The following is a 17,888-nucleotide window of genomic DNA, read 5'->3' on the forward strand; positions in this document are numbered from 1 at the left end:
CTCCTCTTATCGTGTCTGTCAAGTAGGCTCACAGACTAATATTTACCAAGCACTTAACACTGGATAAAGAACTGTGTCAATTGCTAATGTTCAAAGCAAGGGCAGAACTCCAATCAAATCAGTCCTTCACTCAGCGTTGTATTGCCAACGATGGTACATGTACGATGTACATTGGAATTGACGGATCATTTTTGGAACTCTTGAAGCTTTTAGAAAGTAAACATTTAAAGAAAGTAGAAACAAGTCTACATACATGTACATCCAGTAATCAGTGTTAGCCAAGCTGTAGTCTGCTCTGTTCCTTGCACTCAAACAGTTTTTCACAAAAAAATAAAACATTTAAAAGGAATAGCATTCAATTCACAGAATGTCAGCATTTCCAACCCAACTGCAATTTGGTCATATTATGAGATGGAAACACACCTACTGCCCACGACTCATTTCTACGTGTACATTTCCCTTGTTTGCATTGCTAAGTGGAAGGTGCACAAGGATGATTTGGTTTGGGTAAATTCTTTTGTGGTTGGTCAAAATCTAACCCCTTCAGATAGCGCCCTCCTATTGTGTCCGCCACACCTCAAATAGGTTAATTTTCTTTTAAGCTAGGTTCTTAATGCTAACTGTAAACTGTGCATGTCTCATGTAAATCTTGATCATTTGAGCAAGTTGGTCATGAAGACTCCTTTTCCACTTAACAAAAGCCTGAGTATTACACGTGTGTACTCCAGGTTATCGTGATGCGCAGTGTGGATGGATATCAGTCACTGAGGACTTGCTTCGTGACAAATCAGACCCGGTGGCCTCCAAAGCCCAACGGCAGCGGACACGGCAGTATGGTGCCCGGGTGGCACTGTTTCTGGTCATTTACGCCCCGCGACGAGGCATCCTAGAGATATGGAATACACAACAAGGACCCAGGGTAGCTGCATTCAATGTTCCCAAATCATGCCAGTAAGTCATCAAAACCTGTGCGTTCTGTGAGCTGCAGTCGGTTTGAAGTAGTAAAATAATTACTCTGTGTGGTATCACAAAAGGCTCCAGTTTTGAGCGTTTACAAAAAGAAGAAATAAGAATCCAGCAAGTGAGTATTCTCTGAATCCTTTGGATTCTCCCCAACAGCTAAGGGCTTCTTGTGTTCAACCATTCCCATTTGTTCTGAGTTTCTGACTTGATATTCAACAGGTGCAATTATCGGTGCAGTGGAGATTGATGTATGTGAATAACATTACAATGATGTAATTACAAAGCCTCTATTAAAATGAAATTTGAGTCTTAGTGCGCCACCACACATAAACAGTAAAGAACAGATGATTAACTGCAGGATAGTAGACATGTACATGCAAATGCAGACAAGGGGTTTAGAAGTAACCTCCCGGACTCAGCAGTTTCCTCTCCAACATTTGCAAAATCGTTCTCTTCCCTAGGCTCCTGTGTCCAGGCTACGGCACGATGGGTCTAAACAGTCTGTCCCTTCAAGACTCCCGGACCAGGCCGCACACTCTTCAGTGTTGTCTGATCCAAGCGGATGGCTTTGTCCGGACCATCAGCGTGCCCTTCCACCTGGCCTTGAGTGACAAGAACAGCAAAAGAGCCCACGATCTGCATCTCGTCAAGAAGCTGTCTGGTTTACTTCATCATCGGGCTACAGTGAAAGGTACAGTAGGAGTGCATGTTGAAAGGATTTTAGTTTGGTCCTAAAATTTACCGTGAATCTACATGAACTTTTTTCAATGTTGCAGTCAAGTTTGTCACAAGTCCTTTCACAAGGCCGATCAAGAGTGCATGTAATAGGGTGAACAATGACAAAGGAATGCTTTGTTGGAGTTCATTTGTATACTTTGTGACTTTTTAATTCAGACTGGATGACTCGTGATATAATCTACTCCAAATTCAAACCTAGAATGTACTGATAGAACCATGTTTCTCACTTTTGTAAAGTTTGTTATTTGAATTCAGACTTGATAACTTGTAATAGATTTTCCCATGACACTGCTTCATTTGGTCTTTTCTTTTACCTAGAGAAATGCACTCCTGTGAATTGTTTGGTTCAAATTCAGACCTAGAATATATGATTATGTTTTTCATTTATGTGAACTTCAGAATGCAGTCCCAGTATTTTCATGTGAGGTTTCATTTTCAGTACTGGCAGTGGTATTGTTTTTTTTGGAGACATCTGAAGTTGTAGCTAGGGAACGCTAAAATGGCATAACATGTCCAGCAGAGATAGACGCTGTGTATATGGACCACAAGGTATAAATCTGCATATTTTGGAAATCTTCCTACTTTGCTCAACTCCCTATTTTGCTCAGTGCAACGAGAGAATGTTGTACATTGGAGGCTTTCAGCCTGTGAAGCATTTTCTCATTTATGTCACAGAGCCCCTGGACGAGGCAATTACAGCAATTCTAGTAGACATCAAGATATCATCCTACAAGCAGCAGGTTGGTCACGTTCATTTTACATGGTAACCACCTTCTTAGGAAGAGTTTGGTGAAGATATTACTGATAGCAAACAAGGATCATCCATGGGATCAGTGGTTCCGGGTCTTAAACAAGTCTGATATACCAGAACCACAGTCTCAGACAAGAATTACAGTCAGAATTACGGTCTGTCAAAGTTGAAAACCTGTTTGCTAAGTGTGTCCTTAGAAAGGTAGTCCACCAAGCACACAGCCTGACCTTAACCTTTCCATAAGTTTGAAATCTAGATCGTTTTTGGAGTTTGTGTTATGGACAGGCTCTTAAGTGAAGTCCTGTTAGCATGCCAGATTGTCTTCATATTCTATAATTTTGTTATGATTTTACAAACCTGACCATTTACTACATTTTTCCATGATTAGGCACTTGAGAAAGTCTTATTGGCCCGTGGCATGAGCCCATTGGTCCTCCTTCGAGTTGTCCGCTCCCTGTCGTCTCATCTCAGGGCCCAGGGACCTGATTGTCTGGACTACGAGGGGCAGTGTCTGCTACGCTACTGCAGCCTGCAGGAGGAACTGTTGCAGGTTTACACTAAGCTGCAGGGTCTGCACAGCCTACAGGAGATATCTGGACCCAGCGATGAGGCATCAACCAAAGTAAGAGAAACAAAAGATCAGGTTGAAATAATAAAAAATGTTCCAAGGGAGGGACTGATGAGGCCAGTCTATTGAGTGTTGAAGCAGTGAGCTTTTAGTACTCCGTCATCAATGACGTCAAATAGGAAGGCTGTGCTGACACGTCAGTAGCATGGGCTTTCTTCATGATGTGGCCAGTTTGCATGGAGCCTTGAGTTCAGCTTATTTATCAGACAATCTGAGATGAGAAGGTGCCTACCTATTATGTTATAATCACAGATATACTTTCGCCTTAAAAAATTAATCATGAGGGTAAAAAGATGGCATCTTCTTCATTTCCACACCTAGGTTTTTAGATTTTTTTACAGGGATTGCTTCCAATTTAGTTCAAGGCTGACTCATGAATAAGCCCAATTGGTCTGGCTCCATGAGTTCATGCACTTTCTAGGTTGCAAAATGCCCTCGCTCATCATGCACAGAGTCTACGGAGTCTTAACAATGCATCCTGTACGAAGAGATTTTTGCCACCGACAAGTATCTAGTTTCTGGTCTTTGCCTGTAGCATCCATTGCATTCCAGTTTATTGTGCTCTGTCTTTAATTATGACCACCCCCAGAGTGGCTTTAAAAATGGCAGCATTAGGAATATGTGCCGTCAACACTTGCACAGATTTATGCCATGGTACTGTCACTTTATTTTAGGAATTAGCGACAGCATTAGACATCCAGCCAGAAGACATAAGCTCATGGCATCAGCAGATCATAACGTACTTAGACGTCGCTCACCACTCCAAAGTCCACTTTGCATCGGACTACCAGATGGAGGCCTCGGCATTCCTGGGCTGCTTTCAGTCCTACGTTGAGCACCAAGGGACCAAGAAGGGTGGCCAAGATGGGGGAGGTGGTGAGACAGAGGACAGGGAGGAGGAAGGTGGGGCATCAAGAGGAGATGAGCTGAGGATGAGACTCAAGCTCAAGCCAAGCCTGACAGAGGAGTACTCGGTCAAACTAGGTCTGTGATCTGTCTCCAGTTTACTCTTCAACCCCTAACCTTTCCAGATTCTTTAAAATCCAGGAGATTTCAAGAATTTTGTAAGATTGTGGAAGGACTGTGGAGTCATTACTACTACGTGTACGTGTACTCCATGGAAGATGAGGCACAGGGAATACACATTGGTTTCATGCATAAAAGAAGATTTTAAAGGATTTTGGAAGGTTTCTATCAAAACGCCTTGGGAGGTACAGTGAATGAAACAGAATCAGATTTTGGTATGATTAAAAAAAGGCAGTTGTAGTCTTTTTTATGGAATCAACAGAGCATATTTGGCAATCTTCCCAGTGGGTCTTTGGTAGCTCTTACAAGGAGTGGAACAGCATAGTGGCGAGAAATAACTTTTAAAAGATTTTCTGGAACTGAATGATAACCATGCAACAGCTGGCAGCTCAAATGTATGCCCAAGTAGCTCCACAGTGTATCAGTGTAGTTATGATATAAAGTACTTCAAGACTAGGTGTACTGAGCATGGAGTTCTCTCATAAGGAGATTTTTATTATGCTGTAGTCACAGTTCTTGGTATCTGCCGTTGTGCTTGATTCTGTTTGCATGGTACCTGCCCCCAAACAGGAGATATGTTGAAGGATGTAAAAGATATGTTGTACATGTATGTTGCATTATTATACCCCGATGCAGTGTCATTGATGCTTTGATCTTGCATTGTACATTCATCCCTGCAGGTTTGTTTCTGTATGGAGCCTGTCTGAGAGGAGACTGCCCTGCTCATGACTTATGTGCAATTATCAAGAAGATAGATATCTCATCTGAGGAACTGACAGTGAGCACATTCAATCGTTAGATGCTGTGTCTTTTGGCTAAGAGAGATGAGGGTCCTGGTGGCTCCACAGTAACATGCATATTCATTACCTTGAGTCATGCATATCTTTGGATAATTCACAGCACCCTATTGGCCGAACGGAATGGTCGGGGTGTTGGATGATCTATATTGGGAACTTCGTGTTCATAAATTCTGTGCTATTCAAAGTGTCATTTCATGCTTTTTGAAAGGCATAAAGCCCTTGCCTGTGCACTGAATGTATACATGCCGTTTGTTTCTGTTGTAGATTTTACTGTTCAAAGTTTGGCTCCAGAACGAGCAGGATTTGCTGCGGCCTGTCTCACACACGGTGAACCTCCATTGCCTCTTGGGGGCGCTGTGCCATGTCACCGGCCAGAGCAGGCAGGGGAACTGCTGGCAGGAAGTTCAGGGTCTACTCAGCCATTCAGAGAGGGTTGGAGCTGCACTGATGGCAGCCGTAGTAGCTAGGCGTGTTGCCGTGGAAACAAGGGGCCAATTAGGAAACAAGGTAGGTGCAGCTGATTTGTTTCAGCTGTTTTTTTTGCACTCTGCAAAAGTTAAGTATAAACATTGAATAAGTTTGCATTCTTTTCAGGAAAAATTAATTTTTGTTTGCTTTATCTGGTAAGCAGTAATGATGTATTTGAAGTGGCTCCTTTGTCAGTATTGAACAACTAGAAGATACTTAACTCCTTGAGGAGTGTACAGAAATTTGGATTTAAAACTGAGCATGCTTGGTTGTTAGTCATAACTGCACAAGTTATCAATTTCTGACAAACCTGGGCTCTAGAGCGTCAAGTACATGTACTTTATTTTGATACCAAATTAAATTTCCCAATAACTGAAGCTCTCATGTGCTGTCTTTAACCACTTTGTGCTGGTGGCAGTTATCAATGTTGATGATGCTGGGGTAGGATAATTATCATTTTTTTCTGTTTTCAAAATTCTTTAACCCCTTGACGACAGGAATTTCTTTCGGAAAGTTGACTCCAAGAATTCCAGCCTCGCTTTGCCACGAAGGCAACCTGCCAAACCGCAAATTCTCGGTTTGTGGCCCTGCGTGCTCTGCACGCTTTGAATCACATGGTGAAAAGGCTGATTGTTTGGTGGCACGCGGCCCTACTCACGCTTCCACATTCCCGTTGCCTCTTTTCAAAGTTGGGACAATTGTGAAGCTGGTGATTATGATGCAAATTTGGTCTTTTCATTTCTGGGCTACACACAAAGGCCAATTACCATATATATCAGAGCAAAGGTCTGCCTTCTTTCACCGTGTTGGCTCGAGCGTGGGCCCAGAATAATAGCTGAAAAGCGGGCTGAGGATCTAAATTATTACGGCATTTCTACCTGCGTCCCGGCGCGAAGGGGTTAAAAATTCATATATTTATTTACTGGACACTTACACCCACACAAAGGACTGTCTGGTTCCTACTTTAATATGACAGACAACATCTATTGACACTGGAGTATTTCAGCCAGGCCTGCCGCCATGTAAAAAGAGCCCAGAATTTGGGTTGTTACGTAATTTTCTTTTGCTCACGAAACTGGCTCAGTGCGCTGGTGACCTCTTTTCAGTGGGGGCCAGATTAGCGTGCAGCGGTGCTGTGTGGCTCATAGCTGCGGTGGTGGAGCGCCTTTTGTCCCCGGTGGTAATCCACTCGCACTAAATCCCCAAAACCGTGGTATACTGTTTCAAAACAAGGCTGGATTATCTCCACCATTGGGAGTGAAAAAGTGTTGGTGATGCCCCTCAACCTGGTCTTTTGTTACGAGTACGGTCTTTTATTACAAGGCCCTGCTCCTTTTGTCTGATTTCGGAGACCTCGGCCACGCGTAAAGAATACGTGTCCGGTACCGGAAACCCTGGTGGCAAGTGGTTAAATGTGCTCCTCCATAATGTTTCTTGTCTCTTCTTTGTCAACTTTTTATTTAGAGCTTGGAATCCACGGAAACCAACAAGGCCGATAGCAGTGACACACCTAGGATGACGAGCCAAGACTCAGGGGGCAGCCCCATGGATGTGGACACGCCCAGCTCCGATTGGGTGGACGTGACCTTTGACACAGAGTTGTGGGACCAGTTAGCGAGACGCTTGGAAGACATGCTTGCTCTCAGCTGTCTGGTGCATGCCAAACCAAGAGAGGTAATATGAGATGGCCACATACATATTGTGATACATCATCCATGCGGATTATATAAATCTGCTCACTTGCACCGAGGATGGGTGCCAGTGAGCAAGTGAGGATTGCATTCAGTGGAGGCAATGAGAGAAATGGAATTCTATGGAGGAACCATTTCTTTCAGTCTAGGGTGGTGACACATAGTGTGTACTGAAGACGATGCAACAAAGACAGTGTACAGAAAGATGCCCCATTGCCTCCCCACCAGCTGTGCTTCTGGTGTGTATACATGTACATTGCAAGTTATAGAGAGTCTTGTCTTTAATCTAGGAAAGAAAAGTTACGTCAGTGCTGTCTGTCTTTATACTGGCATTGGCTCTGATAGGTAATCAGAGAGTATGCTTTTGACATTTGCTTAACATCTAATCCAACAACACAGTTGATAAAACTTGTGTCACATAATCAGCAGACTTCATTGTAATAAAAATCTGACCAACTCAGCTCCAGTAAGTGTGAGCAGTAAGCTAGCCTTGATGTTGGGCGTCCTCTCCTGTCTTGTTCCCAGGGCTCTTTCTCTAATCCTGGGAGGGCTCACAGCAAGGCATGGTCTGCCAGCCAGGACACTGGGGCAATAGTCAGTGAGGGTCAAGCCATCGAGGTCTCCATCAACAAGATCCTAGAGGGAGGAAAAGGTCAGTGAGAGGAAGGGTCAAGATTCAAAGGTCATACCAGTTAGAGTACTTAACGTAGGCCGGTTCATTTCTCAGGCAAATGCAAAAGTGAAGCAACGTTGACATCACAAAACTTTTGCAGCAAAATTTGTGATTAAATGTTTTCAACTTTTGATCTGGCATTGCAAAATAGGTTTGTGCTCACTTCCATGCCAAGCATGAACAGGCCTTTCTTATGCATTGAGAAATATGATTCGTAGAGTGATTTTGTCAGCTTCTGTTGTTGATTGACTGATATACTTTTTCCAAGGATCTCAAGAGGAGATGAAAACTTTATTCAAACTTGCCTTTATTTGAGAGCATTTGTTTGTTATTAGTATGTACATTTCTGTTACACACCATTGGAGTAATTTAATCTTTCCTGCATAGCATTCACATGTACATGTACATATCTAGTTTACCTCAGGAAATGGTTGAGATGAAAATAAATACATAAAGATATTCAAGTTCAAACAAATGTAACTGGTTTGATGACTTCTGAAGTTAAAGATCCTTCTCATGGTATTTAATACAGTTTGTCAGCAACAGCCACATTTTTATCAGTCTTTTTTGGGATATAGGTGTCATAGCTGAATATGTAGCTAGATGGGTGGCCCAGCAGGGTGTGCCCCCTAGCTTCTTGTCAAACTGCTCAGGAAGCAACCATGCATTTGGAGGTGCATCCAATGATGGAATGATTCTTGACGATGATGCGCGACAGGTGCAAGGTCTGTTCATTTGGATATTTCACTCTGTTTTTTTTGTGCAGTAACAGTTGTTTCCATTAAAAATTGTTTTTCTAGAATCATCATCTGAGACAAAGTTACAAGTGCATCTTTATGCTATGACTTGTATCTGTGAACATGAAAAGTATGACTTGGAATGCAGAATAAAAGTAAACGTTTTAGGAAAAATTATGTTCTTGCTGCTGGAAACAGGTGCCAATTTGTAAAAGCATTCGCAAAGTACATTGCAAAGTCAACTTAGAATTGGTGGATTTAAACTTTTAATTAACTTTTTGGATTTCGTTCAAACCTTTTTAACTTGCATTAAGTCCAACACTTCAATCACAGTGAGTTTTCATCAAAGTACACATCAAACAGGTTGAGTTTTCATCAAAGTACACGTCAAACACATTGAGTTTTCCTCAAAGTACACATCAATCACAGTGACTTCTCATCAAAGTACACATCAATCACAGTGAGTTTTCATCAAAGTACACATCAATCACATTGAGTTTTTATCAAAGTACACATCAATCACAGTGAGTTTTCTCAAAGCACGCACCAATCACATTGAGTTTTCATCAAAGTACACATCAATGACAGTGAGTTTTCATCAAAGTACACATCAATCACAGTGAGTTTTCATTAAAGTGCCCATCAATCACAGTGAGTTGTTATCAAGGTGCGCATCAATCACATTGAATTTTCATCAAAGTGCACATCAATCACAGTGAGTTTTCATCAAAGTACACATCAATCACAGTGAGTTTTCATCAAAGTACACATCAATCACAGTGAGTTTTCATCAAGGTATGCATCAATCACATTGAGTTTTCATCAAGGTACGCATCAATCATAGTGAGTTTTCATCAAAGTACACATCAATCACAGTGAGTTTTCATCAAAGTGCCCAAGGTTTTTTACTCTTTTCTTTCCCTTTCCCCTACAGAGTTGCTGCAAGCATTGTGTCTTAGGTTCCCTCGAAGTTTGGCTCATGACATAATGCAAGCTCACTGTGCATGGGAGTACGTGGTCCAGTGGAACAAGAACCCAGAGGTGAGATATGGTCGGTCTCATGCAGCTTGACGTACGTGTACAGCTGGCAATTCGCATCACCCTAATGGTCAAAGAGGCATGTAACACGTGTACCACCTGTCCACATGCATTGTGCCTCTGCAGTAATGGCTTCTAATTCTGGCTGTTGAATCCACGCCCAGCGGATCAGAAGACAGCGTGTTTTGTTTGGTACTCACCACATAGGAGCGCAAGTATAGGTGCATTTGATGCAGAGCACGCTGAGTAGTACACGTAACTAATTTATCCCGGCATGTATGGTCTTTGCGTACACGCAGAACGCGTGCAAGAACCGGCTTGTAACCACCTGTCTTTCTTTTCACCGATTGGGGGTGCACTTCAACTTGGAGCGGATTACACTGTGGAGGTCTATGTGAGAGTAACAGTCTTGTAAGAATAAATTTGCTAAATGGGGCAGCGTGCATGCTGACATAAGTTGGTGTCATTTGCTTCTCTGTAGATACTTTAGCCATCTGTGAAGGAATTGAACCATTTTTTTTTCGTTGATATACTTCAGCTCATGTTTCAAGATTTTCTTGCTGTGACAACAGTGTTTTTGGGTTGGGGAATGTATATGGTTCAGATTGTGTATTCTATATTTGATTCATTACATCATTTTATGGAAAGAAGATGTGTCATTTGTTGCCAGGTAACAGACTTACTCAAGTCAGCCCTGGGTCACTTGCAGACGATACGTAATCCTCTACTTCAACATGGTAAGTATGCAAATGAGGTAACATGCTTTGGTGCGACTGGTCAGAATAATGGGAGATGTGTGCAAAAGACACTTGCGAATACTACACAGTACCTTCTTGTGTAACTATGCACGCTCTGTGCTCAGAAGGAAACAGATTCTATACAAGAGAATGCATTAATGTCGTGGTAATTCAAGTGATGAAGTGTAAATGCGTTATTTTTTTTCAATCTTGTGTCTGCATTGTAGGCATAGCCAGCATGATGTGGCATACCTTTACTGTCAAGCGGGTCTCTTCAACAGCTTTCCTCATCGACAAAATTGGCAAAGCACCCAAGGATAGACTATGTCGGAAGGTGAAAGGATACATCTTTCATTTCAGTTTCTGTAATCTTCCTTTGTAGTTGAATTTCAAATGTTTCTTTTTTCTTGTATAATCCCCTATATTTATTACTTTTCCAATCTAGCTGTTGATAGCCACCTGTTCTTTGTTTTTTCAAACACACCTGAAACCTTTGGCCATTTTTCATATTTTGAGCATTCTGTTTTTGCCTCCAGGACCAAGGTTTCGTCATCTGTTTTTCACAATCCCGGTACACTGTGCGACCTTCTACTTTCCCTGCATTCCATGATTAATTTCTTTGTGCACTTCATTTTCAGGATGTCGGTATCAGTGATGTGTCGTTAGAGTCATTCATTGGACTTTGCTGTGAGTTACTGGACATGATTTATGTGGTAGGTTGCTGTATGTGTGTTTAATAGAGGAATTGTAAACCATATCCATCCATCAAACCCAAGCAGTTCCCAACCCACTCAGGGAATGCTTGTGTCTTCCTACAAGATACTTTGACATGGATCACATCTCTCCTGTAAGGGCAGAGATGAATGCAGTGTTTGGAACCAACAGGTATTGGTGCTGGAAATGTACATTTAGGAGTAAATCTGATGAACAGGAAGGTTAATGGTATGTTACCTTATGCGCCAATTTGATCGATGTCTGAACTTTGTAAAAATGCATTTTTTTGTTTCAGTCTGAATTGTCCACAGTGCACATACAAAAAAGCAAAAGCAAAATAAACAGATTAGATTTTTTAAAGAAATGTGGATGGGTTTACAGCGTTCTACATAGCACATAATTCTTCATCATCTGAAGCGTAATTTAGTCTTTTTTTTTCCCAAGTTTCAATTACATGTTGTTCTGATTTCTAGCAACAGTAAAACACACTTTCCCTTACGCTTTCCCTCTTGTCTCCTTTGCATAGGCCAATATATGAACAGTCACCCACTTAGGAAAAAGCCAATCATTATCCTGGTTTGTACCCCTGCAGGTAGAGACCGAGTCTTCCCTGGTCCCCTCCCTGGAGATGGAGGAGCTATGGCAAGACATTCAGGGCCCCACACCGCTAGCTGAGTTAGCTGTCAGCCAGCCGCTACCAAACCACTACATGGTGGATCTACACAAGCAACTGACTACATCATTACATGCAAGTGAGTGTACCCTGGCCAACCCCACATCAAAGGGGCAACTGCTTTGCTAGGAAAGTTGGGCCTGAGTTATACGGACATCAATTTGTCCCAATAATGAATTTTTGTGTTCAACATGTGTGTAGTCCCAACACTTACGGTGCCAGTATGTGTGGACTTACTACCAACCCCCACGTACAAGAAAAATTTTTCTGAATAGAGGTTCATATTGTGATAACCTGTTTTTGTCCTAAACCTTAATTCTGGCTGTCAAAATGCGAGAGTGTTACTCATAGAATGAGTTTCATTTTCTATACTGTTCAACACTCAAAACTTCGGTTAACCCATTCGCTATGGATGACTGCTACTACCGCACCGTTGTGAGGATTAGTGCATACCACGCATACAGTCTATTCACCATGCAGCTGCTGGTTCAATGGGCCCTGCTGCTGGACAAAGCCCTCTATTCAGGGCATACCACAGCCCAGCAGTCGCGGTCAAATAATCCCGCCATGAAGGGGTTAAAGGCGCGAGCATCAGCCGAAATAATTCTGAGCGACACTTTGACCCCAGATCAATGCATTTTGTGGGTTTTTTTGCTTTTCATCAGTTTTGGTGTTCAACATCAAGTCCATCAAGCCACTTAAGGTCTTGTTTGACTACAAAGCTAGGAATGCCTTCTTCAGGGACCTAGATGCCCCTGTCATGCAACCCACTGGAGAGGTCGACCAGGGACTACAGAGGAACAGAGAACAGGTCAGCCAAATTCTGCTAGAGGTCTCAGGTTCAAGTCCTGCTTCGGTCAATGTCTTTGTTCATCTTCACAATTACTATTCAAGCACCAAGTCAGTTTCTCTATGTGGTTTGTTTGATGATGTGGGAAACTCGATTCCAATCAACCACATTCTTCAAACTGTTGAAACTCAATCAGTCATTTTCTGTAAAATGATGGAGCTCAATCCTAATTGGAAAGTTGAATCCTATACTGTAAACTGTAACATTAGATTTTACAAAAAGGTGCCTGACTTTACCATGCTTAGGATGAATGCAGCAGCATACTTAATGAATCTCAAAACTTATCCAACAAATTGAACAATTCCGACAAGGAATGTCACTGCTTTTATTGTGGTTATTTGCTCACAATCTCATAACAGTCGTAGGAAACTATCATGTTCAATTTTCTTAAGAGTTTGGATGCAGTGTGTGTCCTTAGAAGGATGTGGGCGGGGGGTCAACTTTTTCTGAAATTGGTATTGAAAGTGTGCCAACAATTGCCTTCCGGGTTTTTCCAGTTCATGATGAGGATCATCACAGCTGCTGTAGAAAGTCTCCCTCCGAATCACTCTGTGGACCCCAAGGACGCGGAGCCCATCTGCCAGTCACCGCCCATCATGCCGTCCAGCCCCGGTCCCCTGGACATCCGCAGACTCCGCAGGAGTCACCCGGCTCACACCTGGCCGGGGACTGCGGTCCAGCTGGCCATAGCCTTTGGCAGTGATGTAGACGGTCTGAAGAGACACCACGTCTGTGAGCTGTACAAGAGTGGATATGATGCCATTGGACAAGAGGTAAAGTACTGAAAAGTAGTTAACTTCAGAGACAATGTAGCTGAAATGAAACAGTAACCAGACTTGCAAAATCCACAGGACCACGTTGAAACATTGTATCCGAAATTTGTTGTAAGCGGAACGCAGTGCTATGGCTTCGGTGCATTGTTGTACAATACCATGTGGGGACAATGCATATGCACATGTATGTGTGTGCATGTATGTGCATACACGTGAACGCGTGGTTGATGTTATATCAAAAAGATCTTTCGGTTATAATTCATCAAATATATTGTGATGTGTTTAGAATAATAAAATTCACTGTCATCTGAAAACGTGTTTAATGTGCATGCGAGATTAAAAAAAGCAAATACACGTGAAAGCACAGATCGAGGGATTTTCAATCGCCATGAATGACAACAAAGCTAAATGGCATGCACATGTAAGCCTGTGTGTACCGTTTTGAGTATGAGCAGTACATCTTCAAATTATATCCATGAACACAGAAAACACAAACATAGACGTGAGATCAATTTTTGTGAATGAACCTACAGAAAAATTTGTGATGGCATTGTTTTTTCGACTTGCAACCGTAGAGCTGCATTCGTATATGAAGTACATGTACATGAACGTTCGCGACCTTTTTTGGCAGGAACTGTACATTGACTGGTTGCCGCAATTCCCTCATGCCTTCTTTGGCAACAGTTCGGCCCGGGGGGAACCAGTGTGATGCACTGCACACGTATTTTCACCGCTGCAATTTGCAAACACTTGTTATAAATGGGTCGTCAACAATGGCTTTTCAGGCAACGGAGTCACGAAAACCATTCGTTGTAACAGGAATTTCATACCATGCGATTTCGCTGTAACAGATTTTTTCCCCATATAAATGTGCACGTTTTCAACGGGACCACAGACTTGTGTCTGTTATAACTGGAATTTCGTTATGGCCGATTTCGTAATAATGAGAGTCAACTGTATTTGTTATAATATCGAGCTTTTGAATAGTTTGATTGTATTGTAAAAGCAATGATGAAATTCTCAAGAAAAGAATATGCGACATATCTATATATCAGGGTTTATCAAATACGGTTTATTCAGTGTTTGGCTGTAATGATTTGAAAAGCAATAGGCATTAATTCAGGTCATATATATATGTATGAACTTTGAGCATTCATGACCTTTGGAAGACAAGAACGCGGGCCTTTGTGATACAAAAGCAGGCCCAATATGAGCACCCTCATTTTACCACCTGTATTTCATGTCATGAGTGTTCTTTTATAATCGGTTTGCCACTCTTTTCTTGTCACAGCAGGGTTCAATGACAGTGAAAGTAATCCAAAATTATACAAGTGACAGACAGCTCATATATATTTGTGTTTCACACGTGAACATTTGTTGGGTATTGGTGCTATACATGTACGTGTACATAACCACCAAATCTGTAGATGAACTATTAGGTAATGTTCCGTTTTGAATATTCAACAGATCAAAGCAACTTGGGTAGACTGCACCCAGATTTTGAGGTCAGCTGAATTGTGTCTTTCATATTCAACAGGTTTTAGTGACTGTAACAGACCACACTCAGATGGCCATTGGGCTAATCAATGTAATAGGTCTCCGTTTAGCCCAGGTGTTTATTCTAGATGTCAATCCTGCCAGTGTTGCCCGACAGTCTTCCCTTCCAGCCTCCCTCATGACATGGCTGAAAGTGTTGGTAAGAAGAGCTAGTAATCGATAGTTTGAAACAAAAGTGATCTGCTTTAGTAATGTGCAGCTTTGTCTGACAAACTAGGCATCAAGTGTCCAAAAATCACACCCTCTTTTGTTCCCACTCAGAGCAGATAGACCAATTTCAGCTCCAAGTCATTGTGCACTCAAATGTTGGATCCATTACTGAGCCAGCTATTGTACAAGCAGCTTACCCCTGGTTTCATTTTCATTGGTATATTTCTGCCCATCTCCTACATACTTATTCAAGAAGAAATAACTTTGAAACACATAAAAAGATTTGAGAACGAACCCCCAACGGTGTTAATGAGTATCAATGACAAGTGATGCTAAAACTGTTCAGGGATAGTTCAAGTAAGACCAGTAATTGGAACTCTGATTTTTTTTCACTTACCTTTTTGGAAAACACATGATAGTTCCAAGCTAATGTGAACTATCCCCAAATCAGAGTTGAGGTCATCTTGATTTCCAAACACAGGCTAAAGACTCCAACCTGCGATGCCCCCATCCACCCATTCCAGACACTGCTCATCTGGTCAGCAAAGCCGTCGGTCTGCTCCCAGAGACACACCCACAGTACGCTCTGGGACTGCAACTTGTAGAAGCTGTGGGATCACTCACATAAAAGAGTTCTCGAACCAGCTTGACAAGCACTACACGATGCAGAGTTCAGAAACACCATCAGGAATGATCTCTTTCTTAGCAACACATCGACGGTGAAATTTTTAGTAAGCTTGGACGTGAACTCCAGACCATTGATAGGCCCGTATGCTGGAGAACTGGTGTTCAGATGAACCCATTACTTGGGGCTCTTTTTCCACACAAGATGTTTGAATGAGTTTTAAGTTCTTTTTAATTTTCACAATCAGCAAACAGTTTTGAGTAAGAATGATATTTGAGTAAGAATGATATAAAATAAGCTTTATAGAATGATGAATTTGGCCTGCAAAATACATTGTCCAAATCTATAAAAAGAAGGAAAGTGTGCCCAATACCAAGCCCAAGATCCAGGCATGAGCAACAGTAGCAGCTGTTGTGCAATGCAAAAGTTCTGCCTTCTGGTTTGACAAACCTCCCCCCTCCAGTCAGGGAACAGGTCTGAGTGAACTGCTAAATTACCATACTTACAAAAATGTTGAAGTCATCCTCTAAGATATCCGAGTTGTTTCAAGACAACTAACATCTGGAAATCTCAAGTATTGCACTAGACATTTATCAAGTAAATATCTTGGATTTGTTTGATCCTTAGCTAAGGAGACAGGGTACACAAGTGACAAGTATGCTATTGGAATCTGTGGCAAATATACTGTAAAAGAGAATACACAGTTTTTGTTTCAAGATGTACTTTGCATTGTGGAGATGTTAATTTTCGACAGTTTTTGTTGTTTTATTCAATAGTTTTTTGTCAGTATTCATGATTGCCATTTATTGTTGCTAAATCCTACATCATTTGGCCATCTTGTTCAACTTTTTATTTGGCTTTGAAGTAAAACAGAGGATACATCTTGACTTCAGAGACTTGGAGTTTTGTATCGTCATTAACTATGACAGAACCTTAAAATCTCAGCTTTGGTTTGGGATCATGCGTCAAGGTTTAGATAGATCTACAGTCTGTTGATCAAACCAAGCAAATCATATTCAGAGACTAATGTCCCTCTCCCTTGAAAGTCTGTCTTTGTCTCTCTTGACCAGCTTGTAGGTACCATTTGGTTTCTCTTTCTTTTTTTTTTTTAAGTAATATTACTTAGGAACTTTTTGCCATCGTCACATTACAGTGCACTGATGTAATCGTATGCAGCCTATAATCGGCGGTGTGATTGTGCATTTCTTGAAGCCAGTTCGTTCTGTCGTTTTGGCTCTCAGACTGTTGTGCCTCTGGAAAAACTGTCAACTTCTTCCTGTTAATGAGAAAATAGGCTTCAGAGTGCTTCACAGTCACTAAATATAGATGTGTCTGGGTACATGACCATTATACACCCTACAGCTAAAGCATTTAGCAGGTGCTGTGAAAAACCATCAGGTAGTAGGTTTGGTGTTGCAACAGCTGGTGCAGTGATTTCACTGTGGCAAAGGACATTGTATTGAACTCAACTGCTTGGATTCATCTGTAGATGTCATTTTGATTTGATAAAACTACCATAATTCTCAGTTGAAACCTCTACATGTTCGCTTTTTAAATATGATAATGCTTCCACTATTTGTAATAAGCTTACTGTGTCATACAAACAAAAGTAATGTAAAACATAAGTCAAGTAAAGTTACATTTAAATGCTGTAAATATTGGGTTTTTTTATATGTTGACCTTTGACCCTGGCTTTGGTTCAAGTAGATTCCGAACCCCCTCTCATTGCGTGTAGTTCTGTTTTTGACTTTCATTCAGAAAATTTGTTTTCTCTGTCTTTGGTTTTCTGTCTATTGAATAAAAACACTTCTTTCAGCTGAAATTTTATTTTGTTCAAAGAGCATCAAGGTTGTAATTAGGATGATTTATGCTTATTTTTTATTCCACTTGCCAATATATTGTAATACTAAAAATGCTTGGATGAACATGGTTTCTCGCGTTACCTTTTGAAAGAATGCACTATTTGAAAATTTAAAACATGGACAAATGCAGTCTGAATACAATTGCATCTTGTATGATGCACAAATAAATTATGAATGTTCAATAATAATTTTGTCAGTAGTAAATAAAAGATTCATTAAATATCTGCAAGTAACATGGGACAGCAGAAGTGTTTTGTCCATTATTTGTCCATTTACTGACGTCATTTTATTAATTCTGCCGATGGGAGAATCAGTGAAATTTGACGTTTACAAGTATTTTCACCATTCCACAAGTTGAGTCATTGATCTGCTGGACAGTAAGATTTTTAACAATTTTTTTCGGTCTATTTCCAATCTAAAGTATGATCTGTAGG

The 17,888-nt window shown here is 41.3% G+C and overlaps 1 protein-coding gene across 2 annotated transcripts in view; it reads left to right on the plus strand.

The window, feature by feature from the left end:
- The window catches only part of rab3gap2 (RAB3 GTPase activating non-catalytic protein subunit 2), a 36,821-nt gene extending 19,119 nt beyond the window's left edge, over positions 1 to 17,702 (plus strand). For both annotated transcript variants that reach the window (XM_087134769.1, XM_087134773.1), the window contains exons 12-30: positions 729 to 951; positions 1,425 to 1,654; positions 2,377 to 2,441; positions 2,841 to 3,074; positions 3,755 to 4,064; positions 4,787 to 4,884; positions 5,171 to 5,413; positions 6,839 to 7,048; positions 7,591 to 7,717; positions 8,317 to 8,463; positions 9,410 to 9,516; positions 10,184 to 10,250; positions 10,478 to 10,584; positions 10,889 to 10,963; positions 11,557 to 11,716; positions 12,303 to 12,448; positions 12,985 to 13,260; positions 14,798 to 14,956; positions 15,449 to 17,702. In XM_087134769.1, coding sequence (XP_086990895.1) covers positions 729 to 951; positions 1,425 to 1,654; positions 2,377 to 2,441; positions 2,841 to 3,074; positions 3,755 to 4,064; positions 4,787 to 4,884; positions 5,171 to 5,413; positions 6,839 to 7,048; positions 7,591 to 7,717; positions 8,317 to 8,463; positions 9,410 to 9,516; positions 10,184 to 10,250; positions 10,478 to 10,584; positions 10,889 to 10,963; positions 11,557 to 11,716; positions 12,303 to 12,448; positions 12,985 to 13,260; positions 14,798 to 14,956; positions 15,449 to 15,595 — 3,131 coding nt within the window. In that variant the 3' untranslated portion in view covers positions 15,596 to 17,702. The remainder of the gene's footprint in view (positions 1 to 728; positions 952 to 1,424; positions 1,655 to 2,376; positions 2,442 to 2,840; positions 3,075 to 3,754; positions 4,065 to 4,786; positions 4,885 to 5,170; positions 5,414 to 6,838; positions 7,049 to 7,590; positions 7,718 to 8,316; positions 8,464 to 9,409; positions 9,517 to 10,183; positions 10,251 to 10,477; positions 10,585 to 10,888; positions 10,964 to 11,556; positions 11,717 to 12,302; positions 12,449 to 12,984; positions 13,261 to 14,797; positions 14,957 to 15,448) is intronic.
- The last annotated feature ends 186 nt before the right edge of the window (positions 17,703 to 17,888 follow it).

This window comes from Acanthaster planci, linkage group LG01 (genome assembly GCF_054643075.1).
Source record: "Acanthaster planci isolate LZ-2023a linkage group LG01, COTS_SCS, whole genome shotgun sequence".
Taxonomy (NCBI): Eukaryota; Metazoa; Echinodermata; class Asteroidea; order Valvatida; family Acanthasteridae; genus Acanthaster; species Acanthaster planci.